The 22433-nt window shown below is 38.9% G+C and overlaps 1 protein-coding gene and 1 pseudogene across 1 annotated transcript in view; both read right to left on the reverse strand.

Moving 5' to 3' along the window:
- Positions 1-1679: 1679 nt before the first annotated feature.
- Positions 1680-11808, reverse strand: LOC141430851 (coiled-coil domain-containing protein 63-like; annotated as a pseudogene).
- A 1569-nt stretch (positions 11809-13377) lies between these two features.
- Positions 13378-22433, reverse strand: part of LOC141431378 (bicaudal D-related protein homolog) — a 161185-nt gene continuing 152129 nt past the window's right edge. The window contains exons 7-9 of the mRNA XM_074092549.1: positions 18510-18662; positions 17924-18028; positions 13378-17365 (exon numbers count right to left, since the gene is read on the reverse strand). Coding sequence (XP_073948650.1) covers positions 17237-17365; positions 17924-18028; positions 18510-18662 — 387 coding nt within the window. The 3' untranslated portion in view covers positions 13378-17236. The remainder of the gene's footprint in view (positions 17366-17923; positions 18029-18509; positions 18663-22433) is intronic.

A 22433-nucleotide genomic window follows, 5' to 3' on the forward strand; every position in this document is an offset into this window, starting at 1 on the left:
TAAAAATATTTTACAATATTGTGATGTTGTTTCAAAAGTACTAAGTAATGTGAACATTTTAATACTTAGCTAAATTAAGCCTTATTTTTGGATTTAGCCCGTTTCATAATTTTTTATTAAATTGTACGTTACATAAATTAATAATTATTAGGTTTGATTTAAACATTCTTTCTTATTTTAATCAATTACAAGCAAATAAAGATTATCTAGGTTAGCATGTTATCTAAAGGAAATGCTATGCTTTAAAAGTAATTTTTATAATTTATTTCATCTTTATGTCAAATATTCTTCAAGAAGTATGAAATTATATAATAATGTAATGTGTTTTGTTTAAGATCTTATTCAAAGCTAATAAATAGGAAATCAACGTCATTTAATTGAAAATTTAATGTTGTGTATTGTACTATTAACTGTTATTTCTTATAACGAATTATATCTACTAACATTATTATAAAGTTATTATGACATGACATTATTGTTGCTAACGCAATGGATAAAAGACTTGTTAAATTGAATTGAAATGTGTAAGGTAAGGAACGTTGGCAATGCCTGTGCTGTCTGTTACCCTAGAAAGCGGGTAAAATTTTACACCGGTAACATTAAAAGTAGATTCAGTGTTGCCACTTCAATAAGCAAAATAATTTACATTATTGCCACTGCTTATAAAAGCGTTTAGTTAGTGAATAGTAATAGTGAACATTACTAGTTTTTGTTAAATTGTGTGATCCGGAAAAAAAACAGTATACCCATGTTATGTAAAATATGCGTGCACAAGGCACACTTTAATATTAATAAATGATTAATAATATAATTATTATGTTCCAGCTTTTGAAAAGCACGTCGAGTTTGGAATAAACACAGTTCTGCTGAGCTACTATGAAACTCTAAAGTTCGTGTCGTGCGGCCCCCACATACTGTTTAATACGAGAGCGAGAGGGACGGTACTATACGAACTTCGAGTTTCCTACATAGTAGCCCAGCTGTCACTTTTTGTCGTCTTCCCTTCCTCGACTTCCTTTGTGTGTTCGTGTCGGTCTGTCGGCCCGAGCGGCCCGACCGCCTATCCCGGGAAAAGTCAAGTTTTAGTTTGTTCTTCTCAAACTGCGATTCTCCGATTCTCCGTAAATGTATAAGTTAGTATTGAAAAAACCGTTCCAAATGCGTACTATTATGACAGTAATATAGTTCTCTTACACGAAATAAATAAACACTGAAATATATTTAAAATTTTATTTCTTTTCGTGGCCAACAGAGGACAAATTAATTTGTCTGCTGCTTTTGACTCAAATGTTTGCACTGGGCTCTCGACACTTAAAATAAAATTCGTGGAGGCTAGGTTAGGTTAGAGTTGTGTCCAGGCGCGAAGCGTTTAAACAACGGGGAATAGCAGCTCCGCGAAGCGGAGCTCCGTCTACTTTGACAACAACTATGAATTTCGAAATTTTAACCAAAATTTTTCTAAGTTTCTTCTTTGGGTCCCCTTGGTAATGTAGCGACTCCTAGCGCCATCTAGTGAACAACAATAGAAACTCCGACCATGTTCTACATCGCGCTATCGAAGTTTCTCAACGCGGTCGCAATATACAAGTTCCGACGCTCGTCCTTCGGACTTCGTCCCCAGGCATAACGCCTGCCTGGAGAGAGAACTCTCTATTGGAGCCTCCAAACCACATTGGTGACCCCGACAATGGACACAAACGCAACCTTCGAACACATCCAAGACGAAGACGCAGTCTCACAGCAGGCCAGACTAACCATACCGTGCACCACTAGCATGTAACTACATATGCCTGGTGTCTACAGTGTGACAAACTCAACTCAACGCAGCTCACCGCAGCTCACTCAACACAGCTCACCACAGCTCATCGCAGCTCACGCAGCTCAAGGCAACTCAACTCAACGCTCGCCAACAAGGCTCCGAGCAACACACTCAAGCAACTGGCACCTGCAAGCGCCCACATGACGCACAGACTACACGCACTCCATGCCGACCTCCGGTCTAAAAAGGGGGGCTGCTGCAGCGACTCCTAGCGCCATCTAGTGAACAACAATAGAAACTCCGACCATGTTCTCTACATCGCGCTATCAAAGTTTCTCAACGCGGTCGCATATATACAAGTTCCGACGCTCATCCTTCGGACTTCGGGTCCCCAGGCATAACACCTGCCTGGAGAGAGAACTCTCTATTGGAGCCTCCCCCCACAGTAATAATAACCCCGAACTATACTCGTATAGGGAAGTTATTTGATGTTTGGTTGGTTAGGTTTTATAGTGGCACTTCACTTGGCATATTCACCGAAATATTTGCGTGTGTGAAAGAGATGCACTATATCATTTGTAACGTGAGCGATGGAGATGCCAATAGCGCAAACTCAAATTGTCAAATATGCAACGCCATGTGAAGTGCCACCATTAGTATTATAATGAGTACGACTGTTGGTGCTATACACAGAGATTTATATAATACAAAAAAGCCGTATCAAGTAGTAAATTATTTTATGAAATAAATTCCGATTGCCAGCTTTATAAATAGGTTAGGCATAAAAAAAGTTAATCTTTCTTGGGCCCTCTGTACGGGTGTCGTTTTCTGCAAAAGAAAATGTAAGTTAAGTAAAAGTTTATCAAACTAAAAACAAACTAGGTACTTAGGTACTTAGCTACTTTGACATATGAATAACCTACCAACATAAAGTTGGAATACCCCCGACTTTGTCACTTCAACGTTCAATATCTCAAAAACGGCTAAACCGATTTAAGAACCATCGCTAGAAAACCTGATTAAAAAAAAAAGCCCACACACAGACACGCATAGCGGTCAAACTTATAACACCCCTCTTTTTGCGTCGGGGGTTAAAAACGGTTCAGGATGACTTCGTCCACAGTCCCATTTCGTCTTCATATACCTATCGTCCACAGTGCCATGCTGTCAGCCTACAATTCCTAAATCGTCACCTTCCAAACTCGTCCACTTTCTGATATCATCAATAAGAATCTCATTTTGTCTTCATTCATATTTCGACCACAGTGTCACCTCGTTTACTTTCTTTTATCGACGACAGTACTACTTGGTCAGCAGTGCCAACTCCACCACGTTTACCAGACGAATCTCAATGAACGCTGCTATAGGTATACGGTAATGTTGACGAGTTGGCACTGTGGTCTAAATTCTAAATAGGAATGTTGACAACTACACATGTTGACGAGTTAGCACTGTTGACGAGTTGGTACTGTGGCCCACGTAAGAAAGCGAACAAGATTAGAAAAGTGACGCCGTAGGAATGATGGCGAATCAGCAGGGCTACTACGAAACTCGAAACTCGAAGTTCGTGTCGTGCGGTTCCTCTGACACTTATATTATTTAACACGAGAGCATAAGGGACGGTACGACACGAACTTCAAGTTTCGAGTTTCGTAGTAGTAAAACCCTGCAGAATAGTAGACTATAAATGAGAATTATACGATTTAAGATGGTGACGAAATGGGGCTGTTGTCGAAGCCATCCTGAGCCTGAAAAACTAGTTGTCATCTAGCGACTTCGTCTCCAAGGAAAAATCTGTGAAGCGGCTTTTGTGTGACGGAGTAGACTTAGCGAAAAGACTCATAACTATTGTCAAGTATAGGTACAAATTCTGTCCTAAAAATTAATAAACTTACGCCGGTATAGTAAGCGTGTAGATCCCAAATCTGGTATTGACGTCCTCCAAATGGAATATGCCTTCGACGTACTCCCGGTCCGCCCTGATTGCTGGAGTTTCAAATACCAGGTTCATGATGTAGTCTTCCACACAGCTGCGGAAGAACATAATGATGAGCACAGTTTTGACTCCATTAGCCTCAGGTGTTTCAGCTAACCATTTGGTATTGACTATAGAATAATAAACAACTTAAGATATAAGATCAAATTGTACCTACCGATCTGTAGGTATCTAATTGTTTCTATGCTCATTGATACTGGTATATTTTATACTAGCTGTTACCCGCGACTTTGTCCGCGTAGTATTCCTTTATCGCTATCCCGCAGGACCTATGCAATTTTCCGGGATAAAAACTATCCTGTGTCCTTCCCCGGGCCTCGAAACTATCTGTATGATGAATTTCATCTAAATCGGTTCAAACATCTAAACATCTTCACAAACTTTCACTTTTATAATATTAATAGGATTAAGGGTCTCCCCACACCTATCGACGCGGAATCGGGTTTGGCCGATCAAAACCTGCTATAGGCCTTCGCTCTCAATGTGTGGACCTAGCTTAAAGTCGATTTCGTGTCGATATAAGTCAACGCACGTAAAAAGAGCTCTGGGTGGCTAGTGGAGGGGATACGTTTGCGCATCTGTCAACTAACAAGCCAATGGCGTGACGGCCGCGCGCGCGCTGCTACGCCCTCTCCCGCGTTCCCCACAGCAGGGCTACTACGAAACTCGAAACTCGAAGTTCGTATCGTACCGTCCCTCTCGCTCTCGTATTAAATAGTATAAGTGTCAGAGGGACCGCACGACACGAACTTCGAGTTTCGTAGTAGCCCTGCTGCTCCGCCGCCAATTTGGTCCGTATTTCGCTCACTGCGCAGGTATGTCGCCAGGAGCTCTTTTTACGTGCGTTGATTTGTACTTAGGTGTCGGAAGACCGTAACGCATTACGAACATAGCTAAATTTGAAAGAACGTATCGAGTGCAGTTATTAGTTTTCAAGCCAAGCCAAGATGCCATGTGCAGTTACACACTTGCAACAATGTAATAAGTATCTGCAGTGTCTTCTTTTTCTAGGTCTATGATATCCAACAGCATCAAGTTTCCGAAAATGGGAAAACGTATATGAATTTCTACGATTCCACGACGATTAAGATGCACTGTATTGAGAATCCACAAGTACTTACTATGCGCAAGGCAGATACGGTACAAGCTTCTCAATCTTATTGGGTCTTAGTGTCTCCACGTAAGGGTCAGCCACTAATTTTACGGAGGGCGCCGCCGGCCCTTTGCGACCCTTCGGTGTTGGCGCAGGCGGCTGGATGGACAGTTAAATTAGTTCTAGAGCTTCATTCGGCGTCTTTTAAGTCTATTCTACTCTACTCTACGATGAAGAAGTGCCATCTGCTATGAAACTGCTAACACTAAAGTAGTTCAACTACTCCGCAGAAGATGGCGCCACCCAACTGGAAATCTTTCGAATTGTAAAATCCGCCTCGTAGCTTCGTACTGACTGACTGATTTCTAGAACTAACTGAATGATTTCTAGACCGAAAACACAGCCTAGATTAATTTATTGAATCAGGCGTCACTTTGCGGAGGTCCATATCAATGAACTAAAATTCAGATGTGAGTCTAAGATCTGGTAGCATGGTATACGGTTGTGTTGCTCTGAAGATGAGCTCTGGCTGAGTTTGAAACGCGTCAGTTTAATGTGGTGGTAGTGGGTGATGGGTTTGTGTGATTTGTGTATTCTTACAGTGTGGAGGTGAAGGAAGTGCATGAAAGCGGGAAGTGAATAAACGTAGCTATTATTAGGTCGCGGGTGAGCAATTGTTTTAGTTCACAGCCTAGATTATATAAACGTAGACCAGATTACACATCTTGATCATCATTGACGGGATGGATATTATTGGACACACGGTCGTAGACCTAACACGAAGTATACCTAATTGGTTTTAGTTTGTACCTTCACAGCACCGTAGCACACTTCAATCAGACTTTTGACCTCGGCCTCAAGGATCCTGAGGAACTTAGGGACGTTCCACTTTGTCACCTCCTTGTGGTTGCCCAGGAGAGACAGCAGGCGGGGTGATGTCACATCGGGCTATTCTGAAGAAGAATTATTTTCGAAGCATCGTGGTCTATTTACTCAGTACTAGCTTTAACCCCCAGCTTCACTCGCGTAAATCATGCGCTCTATTACTTGGATTCTTTTTCTGGGATTTTACAAATCTTCATGGTAATTCCCGAAAATTGCACCGTGGTCTTATTCTTAATAATTTACGTCGCATAGAGAAAGCCCGTCTGACATGTTATACTTTTCCTATTCCACCTGCGGGGAGTCACTTCACGCTGTATATGTCGACCGAGTTATCGACTTACAGTACCTGGCGATAAAGATTGCACATCGGTCTTCAGAAAAAGACAATTGGCGGGTCACGACGATTTCCGAACATCCATCAATCATCGTATTTATGTGACGTTTTATATCAAATAAGTGACATGTAAACTTCGGATATTTATAGAGAGCTGTTGCAACTACTAGAAAACGGATAGTTCCCTCTTTTTCCAAAAGATGCCATCATACAATTTAAAGTTTTGGGGGGTATCAACAACTCATTATTATATATTTTCATCTAAACGTCACATAAGTAGTGTGTGACAACGCTCTACGAAGCCGGAATTAGCAGAGTCTCTTTCCAAAGACCGATGTGCAATATTTATGGCCGGGTACCGTATAAGTTTCATTAGTCGTTATAACGCTGCAGGGAAATACTGTACGCTGTATATCGACCGAGTTATCGACCAATGACACTGAGCCTTAAGGAAGTTGAAGATTTCCTAACTAACCTGACCAAGTCGTCAATGCCTTTCAGCACCTTTGCGACGAGGGCGTCCGCTGCAAGGTCGAGGTCTCGTTTTTGCTGTGTCCTAGCGGTCTGCTGTTCTAGGGCCAGCTTCATCTCTGCGAGTCGTTTGTCTTGTTTCTCCTCGCGAGCTTCATTCATGTCGCGTTGGTCCACTGTGTATATCGGTTACGTTACAGATAATTACAAGAAAGGAAATAATAAATGAGGAAAGGAAATAGTAAATGATTTTGGCGCAGTCGGTAGGTTCTTGGATGTAAAAGAATTGTCTGCGTAAAGTTTTTCGAAAGGTGCAAATTACTATTTTTCTGTGATCCTGATGACATTTGCAGCGGTATTAGCATACAAGCTATTTAAGCCTTTAAATAGTGTCAAGTTTTATTTCAATTGAAGGAATTTGGAACTATCAATTATACCATTTAAATGTGTCCAGTCCACTTTCCACATTTAAAACTTTTCCGCCCCTCCAGATTGGTGCTATAGTTAGTAGGAGTGTCTAATTTCCTGGAACGACTGCTGAGACCACGAAAAACGAGTTCTCAGTCTTGGTATCGTATCGTGTAGTCACCACATACACAGTCCTACATTCGTCGTAGAAGTTCATCTTTTCGACACTAGATGGCGCTAGGCTACAATGGATTCCTGCCGGCCAAAATTCGCAAATACCCTCAAGGTAAGATGACGTTAACTTACGTATCCTCTGTCGCAGTTCTTCCAGCTCTCGACGCAGCATGATGGACTCTTGTAATACTTCGCAAAGCAGCACAAAGCACGAGAAGTTTTCTATCTCTGTCACGTGAAAGTTATTCACGATGCCGAGCACTCGGTCGGTGCCCGCGTATTTCTATTGGGAATGAAAGAAAATATAAGATTGCAGTGGCGTAGCTTTGCGGTTCATTAAGTGCTGTAAATGCTGACTGTGACAGGGTTCAACAGAGTGTCACACACACTCCGAATTTCTATTCGTACTGAGCGACTGAAATGAAAATCCCTAATATTAGATAACTCAGCTTCGTATCTACCCGAATCTACACTATCAAACTTAACATAAAGATGATTCTTAAGCAATTTAATGTGGCCAGATACGAGGTTGAGAAAGTAAACGATCGATATGCCATCACCGGAAAAGAAGAAGGAACAAAAGGACAACTTACAAAGATCTCCTCAAGGAGTGCGTCATGCCAAGAGATCTCCTGTTCACAGCGCTGGATCTCCTCCTGCCGCTTGATCTCCTCCTTCTCATCAGCCTCGCAGATGCGCCGAGAGCCCTTCACTCGGAGGAACTCCTCGAGCTTCGCTAGATGATTCAACTCGCCCTCGTACGATTGCATCTCCTGATGGCAAAAGATCGGTTATAGTATAGTAGGCACCATCCAAATATGTGGTCTACCACCCTAAAGTTGATAATCGTTTGCATGTCATAAAACAATAATGCCAATAGAGGTGTCTGTCAACTTGAAAGTTCGACTTTAGCGACATATTCATTTCATAGGAACTTGTTTCAAAATTGATAGACCAGTTATTTGGCTGATGGTACCTACGCATTAACACGTTCACTGTCCCCATACAAAATGATTTGACAAAAGTCACAAGTAAGTGTGCTTCTACTTTTGGAACCCCTAGTGGAAGCACAGAGTCTTGAAAACAAGCTTCATGACTCCACACTGGGGGCACCAGGATAGGCAGGCAGCTTGAAAGGATGGAAAAATCCTTTGCCGTATCAATACGATTAAACTGACACCGACACCGAAATCGCTAGAGCCAAGCGATTTACTAGCTCGTTGAAGTGATAATGAGCAGGCTATTGAGCACAGTGTACAGATGGCCGTTATGCCGAAAATTTCTTGAATTGAGACCGCGAATCGCCAAGTGCAGCGTAGATCGTCGACCAACGAGATGGACGGATGACCTGGTAAAAGCCGCGGGTTCACGGTGGATGCAGGCCGCTTCCAACAGAAGCAACTGGACTTCTATTGGTAAGACGAGGCCTATGTACAGTTGAACTATCAAACAGTGCACGTGTTACGGCTGAATGATTTTGATTGATGATGATTAAACCGTTGAAGTAATGTGCAAACCGCAATATCCCTGTTCAGCTGGAACAGTCCCTTCCATTTCAGCGCCTCCAGCATGCGACAGCACTCATCTCGGTCCCCAAAGGCGATAGCTGCGATCTCAAAAATGTCCATTAGGTATTCCTTTCCCTGTACCAGCTTGCCGATGGTGCGATTCCATTGGATGTTGAAGTCGTTTCTGGGGACATACATACGTATATAATTAAAGTGTACTACTTTTAACCTCTTGACCGCCACAGTCATCCAGCCGTGACAGCCAATGGAATGCCTCAAACGCCACGATCATCTAAAGTTCTATACATGACATTGACCAACATTCAACTCGAAATGAACCCTTCTGCAATGTTTTTCTGTGGCGTACCTACAGAGTCCGTCATTTCATTCGTAGTGTGGTGGTCAAGAGGTTCAATAAATACAACCTAAGGCTTTTCAAGGCTAGAGTAAATAGGCTGTCACTGAAACTGTAGCTTTATACTTTTACCTTAATAACCATAAGCACTTTTCATCAGGTGAGATAGGGTCAGTTTTATGTAAAAAAAAGAATGGTAAGGGTGAGTCCTGACCTCTCCACCAGCAGCCGGTGTATCTCCTCCCTTACGTGCTTGTTGTCGGTGTTGACGAGGCAGAAACGCTTCGTGGCCAAGTCCAGGCGATTCTCCATGCGCCGGAGACGGTTGGCCGCGTTCTCTATCATCGCCAGCTCCTGAACATTTCGTAGTCTTTCTTAGCAACAGCAACTTGCACCAATTATATATTATATGGTCCTTGGTCTTAGTAAAAGTACGGTTGCAGCTCATGATTGGAGGGAGGAGTCACTGTTCATGATTGGGGGCGAGCGGGTGTCAAAGTCAAAAGTTAAATCGGGGAGGTGGGGGGTTGTTTGACTTAGAAACAGAAGTTGGCACATAGATATTGCTGACTTTTTCGAAAATTTTTAAGTGAAAGTTATTAGTCACCCTTAAGTCTTCCTTATTTGTTTTGTTTTCTTTGGTTATGGCAACATAAAAGGATTCCGCACAAATGAATCAGGATACTTACTTCGGGAAACCATTTTTGTTAATTAGGCTCAGTTTAACTTACCTGCAACTTTTTTCACTAATTGGAGTTCATAGTGAAATGACTTTTTTAAATACTATGTTAGGTACACTTACATCAGCTTCAGTGGGCACTTTCTTCAGCAGTTCCACCAGCTGCTTCTGCGCGAGGTAATTCAGACAATTCAGCTCCGCCTGCTGGGCGCGTTCATCCCTCAGCTCTGACTCTAGGTGCTCGTATTCCACGATGCATTTGCGGGTGCCGTTTTTGATCATGTTGTCCCGAAGTGCATGCTGGCCCTTCTTGGCTAGCTGTAAAAGGGATTGAAACGAGTTAAAGGCACACCGAGGCTGGATCAGAGTCCTTATAAATTGTCTAACACAATTGGAATCACAATCGTTAGCACCACTTTCCGTCGCACGGTACAAGATGAGGGTGGAAAAAATGGTGAATGCGACCGTCAACCTCAGCGCGTTAGACAATACGGCTTCTGATATTTATAATCTGCGAGATCTGTTGCTGCACAATTTGAGAGTATCACTATCACTGTAATAAGCTGAAATATTTCAGCCGGTGGTTGGGTAAAGATCATCTGGCTTGGCTACCCTACGGCCGCTTGTAGACGTCCGTTGTATACACCGGACAATGGACCGGACACTTGTCCGGCGACGAAGCCATACAACACTGCAAATAACGGTCCGTTGTCCGGTGAAAACAACGGACGTCTACAAGCGGCCTTAGTAAAAGGTTTTCAACATTTTTCAGAGAGATTTTAAGTGTAGGTACCACAACAATGATATGACATCCCCTAAAAAGAAAAAGATGATCCTTAAGCAGTTTTTTAGCTTACCTATTGAGCTACATTCAGGTCAAAGCCATCGAAAACTATTGCCAGAACATAGAAACAAGTCTTCAACTCACGTTGATACACAGGAGAGTTTCCTTGAGCTCGTACGCGAGGATCCCGAGCTGTTTCTCCTGGGGAGCCAGCTGTGGCACGCCGCCAGCTCGCTTCTCCACGCTGCACATCGGCGCCAGCTTCTTGAACTGCGGAAGATAGGAAACTTGACAGACTGAGAAGGCTTGATTGAACTTTGAACTAAGTACAGGTTGATTCTTAAGAGCTGGCATGAATGGATTGAATGAGTGAATGAAAGTATCTGTGTGTATTTGAATGCGCTTCACACATATGACAATGACATGGTTGTCATTTTCCTACAACAAGTTTAGTGATATTACATTCATTCAATCGCGGCCTGCTGTAGATAGATAGGTAGGTATGGAATTTTTCATATATTTGGGAACAAATTCGGAAATTTCTCATTATTTTGTTATGGGGATTGAAACTTTTTCAGTTTCTTAAATTTGAATTTCCAATTTTTTTATAAATTTCCGAGAACTTTTTCAACTTTTTGGAAACTTTCCGCCACTTGCACACCTACCTACGCATTTTTAAGATGGATAGGATTGGTGGGAGGGTAACGTGACAATATTTCTCGTTCAACTCGGGAAGGCACCGCTCTCAGGTACTCTGTCGAGGTGTCTTCAAGAGTAGGTAACTCTAAGACGAGAAAATGTGTTCGCTAGTGTTGAAAATCGCTTAGAAAAGACGTCGTCCCGTTTTCGGGTAAAATTGAAATGGTCACGGATGAAGACAGTTATGGTACCTAGTCAGTAAGAAGCGTCCTTAAATTTTGGTAATTAGACAGATTTTCTAAGGGCGGCTATAATTGGGGGCACGTACCTCAGCATTTACCTAGCGTTTACCTTAATCCAATTGCAGTTGACATTTCAAATCGAAACAGGGTATCTAACGCTTTTCTAAGTAAAGATGCTGTATGCTCCTGCGTTAGAGCATTTTTTTTCGGTTAGGTATATTAGCATTATGACGTATCTTTACTATCTTTACTTATAAAATCATTGATCTATCCCATCTTGAGACTTATTTTATTAGCGATTCGTCTGTAGTGTAAAATAAATAATTTACCATTCGCTGGACATTGCTGAGCTCCGCTTCCGGGTCTATCGTCTTCTGTTCCACTTGTTGTGGCATGTTGTTAGAATAATACTTTCACAAGAAATAAAATATCCGTTACAACGAACGTACAAAAGAAATACCTGACAGAAGAATTTACGAGTGAAATGTGTTTTGCTTTTAATTCTGTCATATTCCTGGCATGAAAGAGTTTGTAGTTTAAAAAAAGTTCCTTGGTTACAAGCATAGGTTACTGCATATATCCATAAAAAACCCCAGTAAAACCATACAAGCTTTAAACCTTTAAACAACTAGTTAAATTAAGCAGTAAAGTTTAAAAAGCAGGCAAAAAAAGAAAACGCCACGCCATGATTAGATTTCAACAATTTAGTTATTTTTTTTAGTTCTCATTTCATCTGCTTTCTACTTTTCTTACTTTAGGAGCATCCTTAAGGAGCATCCCATAAAAAGTGACATTCGACTTCTGAGCACATTGTCCGCTCCGTTTTTTAGGAAAATCTTTCGTAGGTACACATATCGCACCCGTTCCGCTAGAGGCGCTGTTCGTGTTTCCATATAAATTGAGATTTTAACGCGAACGCGATCGTGACGTATTTTGTATGTAACCGAAAACTTACACTATGGGTACAAATCAACAGTGCATCAACTGAAAGCATTATTTTGAGTTGATGCACTGTTTATCATGGGATCTTTAACTATCTTCTAATATAATAAAGCTGTAGTTTGTGAGAAAAACTTGGTTGAGAAGCTGCAAGGTTCCCGCAGAAGAAACAGGGAACAGCTAGTTAGGAAAAATGGTAACAGAAACAAATCTTATCATTTATATTTCTCGCAGCCATAGGACGCACCACTGTTGGACATAGACCCCCCCCCCCATAGACTTCCACTTGAAATTGTGCAGCATCATCACCGCGGGTTGGCGAGCGCAGTGTATTAATTTGGCTTCCGCAATATACAAGGTGATAATTAAATAACTGAAAACCAGAAAGTAGTTTGCTCAGAATCGAGAGTAGAATCGATTACACTATGTTTTAAATTAGGTTGTGTTTGTGTTTTTAAATACCTTTTTTTATTGTGACCAGTCTAAAAGTTACGACTGCAACAGGCGCCAATTAAATGTTTTAGCGAGGTTGCATACTGTTTCGATAGTTTAATACTGGCCGGTTTGCTGTCACTGTGTGATTTTCTTCTAAAAACGTCAAAGGGCAACTGACAAATTCAAATCACGAGTGTAGAGTTAGAAATGAAGTAGAGTTACTGACTTAGCAAAACACACGAATATCTTTTAAAATAATAAAGGTACCAACAGCCAAATATTTGGTCTACCACCCTAAAGCTGATAATCGTTTGCATGTCATAAAACAATAATGCCAATAGACGTGTCTGTCAACTGTTCGACTTTAGCGACATATTTATTTGATAGAAACTTGTTTAAAAATTGGTAGACCACTTATGTGGCTGATGGTACTATTCAAAAATAAATGCAATCAATTACCTTAAAATGAAAAAATATTTTCGAGTAGTCTGAGGATTTCAGTTATTTAATTAACAACTTGTATATTTACGATGTAAGGCAGCCAAGAAGACGCTGCTGCCCATCTTCTGGTATTATCCCTCAGCCGGTTTCTTCGGCACCCACAGGAAAAAAGGGGGGACAACATACAATACAAAGCATTACATGTAGTAGGGAAAAAGGATAACGGAAACAAATATTTATATAAAATTTCATGCTTTATTTAATTCCACAAACAAATGGGGGGTTGGTATTGTAATACTACTTAGTCATGATTTACACTATTTAAGTAACGATGGTGCTCATTAAGTACACATTGCACTGTTTTATTCATGTTATATTTAGAAGTTTTGTATTGGGTCGTATTTATTGGTACAGATAAGAAGAAAGGCACGAAGGGAAAATAAAGGTTACAAAGTTTTGAAACAAATCTGACCCAGTAGGTAACATGGTTTATAACAATGGAATGACTATAGAGTTATACTCGCCATAGAAAATATTTTGTGCTTAAGAAATTAAATATAAAACTATTGTTATTCACGGCAGTTTTTCAATTGCTTAGGTAGATATTAAAAATGTAAGTACTAGTACGGAGTTTCACAGCTTTATCATACTTTATCGGCTATAAGTCAAAACATTTTTACTTGGCAAATACTTCATTTTTGTTTTCAATTTTATCTATTCTTTTCCAAGTAGGTAACTAATATTTAAAAAAACTTAGTAGTCTGGCTTGCCGTAATAGATTAAGCTTATTTTCTGATTAATTGAACACTATAACTATTTTTGAACAGGCAGGCTAGGAAAATAATCAGTACCTAGTAAGTAGTTGTGTATTTGTACGTTCAGTCGAACAAAATGAATCATGTACCAGGGTACCTTTGTGTTATTAATGTCATGCGGCTAATCCATACTTTTCGTTCTACCCTGATACATGAATCAGTTTGGTCGACTGTACCTGAAAACACGAGTTCATCTTATAAAAAAAAGTTACATTGATTAAGTATACCTAGTAATATTGCCATGTATAATTCAAGCAAGAAACTCCCATTTTTAATAAAATTTAACAAAAGCTCATTTAAATGCTTGAAGTATTTCATAATTAGGTAAGTTCAGTCTTAACAATAAATTAATAAAAATTATCCGAAATGTCTTTTCCAAAGTATTATTTGTTAAAATATTATTACTTATTTTATTATAGTTGACTGTGCCGTTTTAATTATTTAACATTTAAATGGTAGAAATTGTTTGAAATTCGAAAAAAAAGTAAATCATGTAACGAATCATATGAAATTGTCAGTTAGTGGTTCAAGACCAATAAAATAAAATATTTTCGAACATACTTCAAAAGTTGACATAAAATTTTCGCTTCACATCTAGTTACACGTCTAGTATAACACATTATAGTAGTTTATGTACCTACCCGAATGGCAATAAAAACCTAGATACTTTAAAAATTAACACTCGGTGGTCACTAAAACGTAAAACATCAAACAAAGTACATAAACAATTATTTCATAGTATCCAAAAATACCCATAGTGGCAAGATTGGACATCTAAAATAACTGTATTTTTTTTTAGGGGACTATACGTAAATGTTTAAAATCTATTGATTTATTATATTTTGAGTTCTAGTGATGATGTATTCATGTTTATTAACGTTTAATAGTTTCTAAGTATTTTTTAAATCATTTTGAAGCATTTTTATGCTGTTTTATTGTAATTACAATGAAATTCATTGATTGAAAAGGCACTCTCCAAAGGCCAGGTACTTCATAAGGCACAGTACTAAATATAGGTACAAATGTCGGTATTGCAAATCAATTTACATATGTATCACTTAAATACGTGTACACAATTAAAATACCTACTCGTGAACATTTCTAAATTAAAAATTAACAACTATTTTATTTATGTTAGTCTAAAATTGCAGCAGATCATGTTAATTCGTATTCTGTATTATTTCTGTATAATAATATGGCTATTCGACGATAGTTTTGCTGGGGGAAGGTAGTCTATTACAAATGGCCAGCGTATTAATTACAAAAAAAAAGTATCACAGACGCAACTGCAGTATTAGTCGAATGAATGAACCTATTTCCTCTGGCAAAAAAACAGTTCGGTTTATTTCTTACTATTTTTGAATAGGTACAGTCACCTGCATTAATATCTGCCACAGCGGAGCGTGCAAAAATATCTGACACGTCCTTCCGGCCCTAGAAATAGTCGTATCAGATATTTATGCACGCTTGTTGTGTCAGATATTGGTGCTGGTGACTGTACCATCAGCCAAATATGTAAGTGGTCTATCAATTTTTAAGCAAGTTCCTATCAAATGAGTATGTCGCTAAAGTCGAACTTTCAAGTTGACAGACACGTCTATTGGCATATTGTATTGTGACATGCAAACGATTATAAACTTTAGGGTAGTAGACCACATATTTAGCTGATAGTACATTCATTTTAAACTGTTGTACCGATACTATTTTTGTGAATATTGTTACGCAGCTTCAGCTCGTTGTGAAAAAAAACCTTTATGAAAATTTTCAATCAATTTTTAGTGGCGCCCAAAATGGGGTCACTATTAAAGTTTTTTTTTTTACATAAAACTGACCGTGATTGACTCCAATCTCACTTGGTGTTAAGTGCAGATGAGGCCAAAGGTGTATCTCACTGGTTCAGTAACAGCCTATCCACTCTTTGCCTAGAAGAGCCCCAGATTGTATTTATCCGGAAATACAGACGACGGGAGCGAATTCACAAACATTCAATTATGTACATATTTAAATGGGTTTGTTGTCGCTATTTTTTATTACCACCTCCCCCCGTTTCACATTATTATTTTCTTATTTTCTATAATTATATAAGTGCACCATTTTTTCACGCGCAGTGAACTGATAAAACTATACGTAGATTATTTATTACGTACAATCTCACATTAATAAAATATTTATGATATTTTTAGGCGATAATTTTTCTATACGATATTGAGTAATTAAATCGTATCGTTAAATTGAAATTAGAACACAGTATTTTGTATCCCGATAATATTTTGAACGAAGATCGCCTCAAAAATATGCAATACTATTTGTAACTAAAAATAAAATTAATTTCAGTTATATACACACATTAAAATAACTACTTAATGGAAAGATTAGTTTAGGAATGGAATGCGAAATGAAATGGTTTAAAAATAAAAAATAAACTTAACTCAACCGGGTTTTAACTTGTGGTAAAAATATGCACAAGTTTTTTTATTAAATTCATACAAGCTCGCAATGGAGTAGCGTCATAATTTTCTTACTTAAGATTATCATACTAGGATAATCCAGGAAAGGCAAATTTGTGGCTTAATCATAATGCTGGCTCTGAAAATAATTATATTAAATCAAATATTTCGCTAAGTTCCAAAGAAATGTTAAAAGTTTTATGGGGTAGTGTTATTAATTGACAATTATTAAACTACATTATCGTTTATGTTCTTATTGCCACGTCACATCTACACCTAACAATGGCGCTAAGTGCAGTTGTGACTCCAACATAATACGGACTTAAAGATGTCAAATCTCTTGGTTAATTGATAGTTACTCGTAATATGTCCGCAGTAAAATCTGTTGTACCATATCCGCCTTTGCCATTCCAAAACCTATTTCCAAAATTAACTACGTACGAAAAATTACAGCATGTCGTTCATAAATAAAAAAATAATTGCATTAGTGCGCAAATCTAGGTATCTAAAAATTCATTAAATTAAAAAATAATGTGTACAGATACTATTAACAACCTAATTAAGACACTAACTATCACTGCCAACGTGTACACATCACACGGTTTTAAAAACAAAAAGAGAACGCATCCAAACTCAAAAATGGCGGCCACGTCTTTGAACAAAATGGCGACCGCTGTGACAGCTGATATAAATTTTCTTTCGCTCCAAATGGTGAAAGAGGATGCGATTATAAAACTGAATTGATCGTATTGTTTTACGATGAATAGTAACGTGATAGTTGATATGGTAGTTTTGTCTATGGCTTTAAGGGGCACCAAGAGTGTGCAACAGATCACCGTTGAAAAAATCCAAGGAGGCGCGAGGCGCGGGTCGGCGTGGGCTGTTCCGGCAACTTGCGACGCTTCTCTTGGTTTGTCAGCTTGTGTTTCATCTGCTCGTCGATCAGCTCTTGCATGTCCATCTGAAGATTAATAAGTACAAGTTTAAAATATGAACTATCGTAAAAATATCTGACTAAACTTAATCCTTACTTAATCGTACAATTTCATACATACTAATATTATAAATGCGAAAGTGTAGCGCTGTTCCCTCGGGAATTGTGCATTTTTCCGGGATAAAAAGTAGCCTATGTCACTCTCTGGTCCATAAACTATCTCTATGCGAAAAATCACGTCGATTCGTCGCTCCATTTCGACGTGAAAGACGGACAAACATACAAACACACACTTTCGCATTTATAATATTAATATGGATTAATATCCGTTGTTTTCCTCTTCTAAACTTTCACAGGTATTTTTAGAGTACAGTCTCAAAACGTACACGCAGAACTTCTGTGAGTATACTTTGAGCGGAAATAACATTGCTGACCTGTACTGCGTTATTCCAAATTTTAGTAAATACTTTATTAGCAAGAAAATATCTGCTCTCTGGTTTGCATACCATAACCAGCAATCAATTGCTTCCTACGCTTATCTTAATTATCCTCTTAACATTGTTCTCTGTAGGCTACTGTACTGACCTGCCACTGCTCCAGCTGCTGCCCCAAATCCACCTTCTGCCGCACAGCCTCGTACAGCTGGCTGTTAGCCTGCATCAGTTCCACTCGCGTCTTCGCCAGGGCCACCTGAAAAAATCAGCAAAAATGCCGTCAGCAGAATTCACCAGGTTACCATGCAAAATTTGTTTTCATGCCCCTTGCATTAAATGTCATCACTCGAAAATAAAATTTACCTAAAGTGTTTTAAATCTGTGTATTGCTTCAAAACTATCGCTCAAATCAAATGTTAGACTAGTTGACAAATTAACTGTAGCTGTATTTTTTACGACACTATTCCTATTTCGAATGATATCAGTATTTTCGACAGACGTGATTTCATAAATCAGTCTCCCACTTTTTGGCACTCAATGCCACCTGCTGATTTTGGCGACTCTTGCCATCTGGCTGGGCTCCACTCGGCTCTAACTTAAGGCCAGGAAGACACGTAACAGTACTAACGAACGCAGCATATAGCGTGACGATGCCCATGCATTATTTAACTTCTCCCCTTTGGCACTCTGTGCCAGATCTGTGTTGAAATTTCACAAATTGCAAGTGTAAAACTTACCTCCACGGCCTTCTTCCTCTCAATAGCCTCATCTCTCTCCTGCCTGGCGCGGGACACAGCTTCGTCGTTCTGTAGACTGCTGTAGTTGACGTCGTTCAACAGTTTGTCCCTTTCTTCTGCAGCTGCGCGTAGCTCTACCTCGGCAACGGACAACTGGAAAAGATGAATATCTGATTAGGAATTTGTATGCAAATTTGATTGGTACTCATTAATATCGTTGCGTGATTTCAATTCAGATTGGAGCTGTTTGAACAAGAAATATTAATGAAATTGAATACTGATTTGCTGTATAGAGACTACTCATTCCTTTTAAACCGTTTAAAATTTCCACCGTATTTATAGTTACGTCAAATCATTCGTATCTTGCTGATTCTAAATATCTATACATTTAATACGAATCTTTTAAATTTCACTAAACCTAACGTCCTGTCTGTCTGTGTATTTGAGATTGAGATCTTAGAAAGGACATAATAAAATAGCATTCATCCCGGAAAATTGTGAAGCTCCCGCTGGATAGCGTACGACCCAGGGTGGAACCTACTACACTACTAATTCATCCAATTCAAATTTGATTATGAAAGGTGACACCCTGGCACATGCATAAATATCTGATACGACTCTATTTGTAGGGCCGGTAGGGCGTGGCAGATATTTTTGCACGCTCCGCTGCGGCAGATATTAATGCCGGTGACTGTACGTGACTCAGTTTTCTCGACTGTACATTACCTGTGTATTAACATTGAAAGGGCGTCTAGTCAATTTGACAATCTTTTCAAGTACAGGCAGCTAATGTATTATAAGGTAGGTTAATGTGTCCCAAAATGCGTAAGCGGTAAGACAAACATTGTTCGCAATTATACTTTCCTTTCTTTCCGTAATCAGCGGAAGTAGAGATCGTGGGAAATTATAAAAAGTTATTGTTATTGTTGTTTAATTAGATCACGTGCGAGATCCGCGTTTTAATTTTAAGTACATGGACTAACGAGCTCTGTACGGTTTTTTTTTGTAAATGGTGTTTTTTTTTTGGAGACGATACGTATTTAAATTAACTTTTATAGTAAAATATAAATAAAATGAAAACCACCACGCTGAGGTATAAAACAGAGCTATCGAAATTAGTAGAGGTGGTAGGTACTTGAGTGAAAAGTCGTATGTGTCGTACATTGAGGATATAGGTTAATTTAAAAAGAAAGCTACGAGATTACTGCGGCGATAGCTTTCTGATAGTAAGTTAGTGTAATGTATTAACACTAGAATTTGGCAATTCAACAAGTAGTGAAGCAGCAGTGCTTGCACTGTTGTGTTTCGGCGTGGAGAGTAAGACAGCCGGTGAAATTACTGGCACTTGAAGTATCCCATCTTAGGCCTCTAGGTTGGCAACGCATCTGCAATACCCCTGGTGATGATTGGCTGGAGATACCGGTGGTGATTTCTTACCATCAGGAGACCCACTTGCTCGTTTTCCATCCAGTTGAATAAAAAAAAAGTAGTTAAACATTATTATCGATAGTAGGTAGTTTATGTCTAGTCATTGCGTGGGGAATTAAATAATATTTCCTTTTTTATGGAAAAAAATAAATAAATTTAAATATGTAATAGTAGTTGGGACTATAAGAAAAACTTATTCGAAAGGAATAAGTGCTATTACGTTATTAGTGAGAGAACACTTACGAATAATCAAGTCTAGGCCATTCGTCTCGCTTCAGTTCAACTATAATTGTATCTCCTTTTTCTTTCCCGTGCAAACCTAATGACCTTTCACATGTTACAATCTAGACGCGGATCAGTGCCCACGATCTTAGTAAAAAAAGAAAGTGGGGCGTCGCGTGCTCTATGGTCGTTCGTAGAACATTGTATTGTCAAATGTGAGAACATGATTATGCTCGATTTAGATTAAAAAGTGTGCTTTTTTTAGAATAAAAATAGGAATTGTATCAAATTAGAAAATTAAATTAAATGCATTTTTTATAGCTCCTTGGCAGGCAATGACATAAATCGGCGTATTGTTATGGAGTTTATTTCGATTAGGCACCGAATAAAGGAGCGACCACACCGCTGCTTAAAAACGGTGACAGTACGGAATCGCAGTGACGTGCCGTAAGCGTCACGATTTTATCGCATACCTTCCACCCACAACGCTGCTTGAAATATGCAGACAGTGCGGAATCGCAGTGACGTGCTGTAAACGTCACGCCGCGACTTTTGGTGGAGAGGATGCGGTAAGACGATTCCGCACCGTTTGCGCATTTTAAGCAGCGTTGTGGAGAGCACGTTGGAGCGTCCCAACACAGGCTTTTTAGACTAAAGGGACGCCCCAGGTACTGTAAATCTACTTACTTACTTATAAATATGAAATAAATGTATTTTGATTTTTTGGTTTGATGCAATAAAATCGTGACGCTTACGGCACTTCACTGCGATTCCTCCTTTATATTTTTTATTACGATCACCATCATGAGCATCAGCTTATCGCAGATCACTGCTGGACATAAGCTTCCTCAAGAGTCAAGACGCGCGAGTATTGTATAGTCGAAATCGCCATTACCCACCATTTATTCCAGTCACGGTGTAGGAGTTCGGTAGAAAGGTGCTAGTATTGTTTCACGAAAAACTTTTTCACAAACGACTTTATCACGAAAGATAGAGAACAGGACAGAGAACAGGGTAGAAAGAGATGATGGGTGTGATTCTGATTATGAGCCAATCTGCATCCAAAAACAACTACATATGTAGGTACTACAACTACATATGCTTAGTTCATATGATAAATATAAAATCGTGGACCTTGTTTAAGATAATACCGTGTTCAGGTTGATTAGAGTTTAATCTTAAGTAGAATGACTAATGCATTCGTCAGTGTGTTAATGCATTACTTTGTGTTCTTTGTATTATTTAAGTTAAATGCAAAAACGTTACAGCATGGAGGATCAAAGGTCAAATTACGTGTACCAAAAATAAAAATAGAGTTACTTAAGTAACTTTTTTAATTCTATCCGTTCTAAGCGTCCATTAGCCTTGGTCGGCGACAGTTTTAAACCACATTACAAGGTTGCGACTTTCACGCAAATACACGGCCGATTATAAGATGCTTAGAAAAAGTAAAAAATGGCGGGAACATTTTGCCCTCGCTTTTAAACGTCATAGACAAGAAACATTTTGCTTTTAAATTTCGCTCTCAGTAACGCATATAGGTATGTACATGGAGAATTATGTAAACGCTGTAAATGTCACATTGTCTACCCTGTATTTTGTGTTCATATATTTTTTTTACTGATTTGTGATGTGCAATAAAGAATATTTGTATTATATTGTATTGTATTTTATATCACCCCAAAATAATAATCACATCTTATTTATATAAAAAGATGACCTTGAATTAAACGTCATCATCATCATGTCAGCTGTACGTCTACTGCTGGACATAGGCCTCCCCCAACGACAATTAAACATGTATTAATATACTTTTTTTTATATAATATATTAATTAAGTAGGTACCTACTAGATTTTTTTAACGAATTAATGCTAATTTATACACGAGTCTACTACACAAATAAAAAGGTTTATTTATTTTTTGCTTTTTTAGGGTTCCGGAGCCAAAATGGCCTGTGTCTGTCTGTCTGTACGTCCGTCCGTATGTCACGGGCATTTTACTCGAAGACTACAAGATATATATCAATGAAATGTGGAGTACAGATGTCTTGTCAAAGCCGCTATTTAGTTTTGTAGTTGAATTACAAAAATAAATAGTTATAGGGGGGGCACTCCATACACGTGACAGAAATTAAAAAAAAAATTAACTCGCATCAACGTGTGGCACATAGTTCGACAGCTCTTTTGAAAAGATAGTAAGGTTTCTCAAAAACTTTTTCGATTAAATGAAGATTTCCGGAAATAATCGCTCCCAAAGTAGCAAAAATTGTGTC

This window comes from Choristoneura fumiferana, chromosome 9 (genome assembly GCF_025370935.1).
Source record: "Choristoneura fumiferana chromosome 9, NRCan_CFum_1, whole genome shotgun sequence".
Lineage (NCBI taxonomy): Eukaryota > Metazoa > Arthropoda > Insecta > Lepidoptera > Tortricidae > Choristoneura > Choristoneura fumiferana.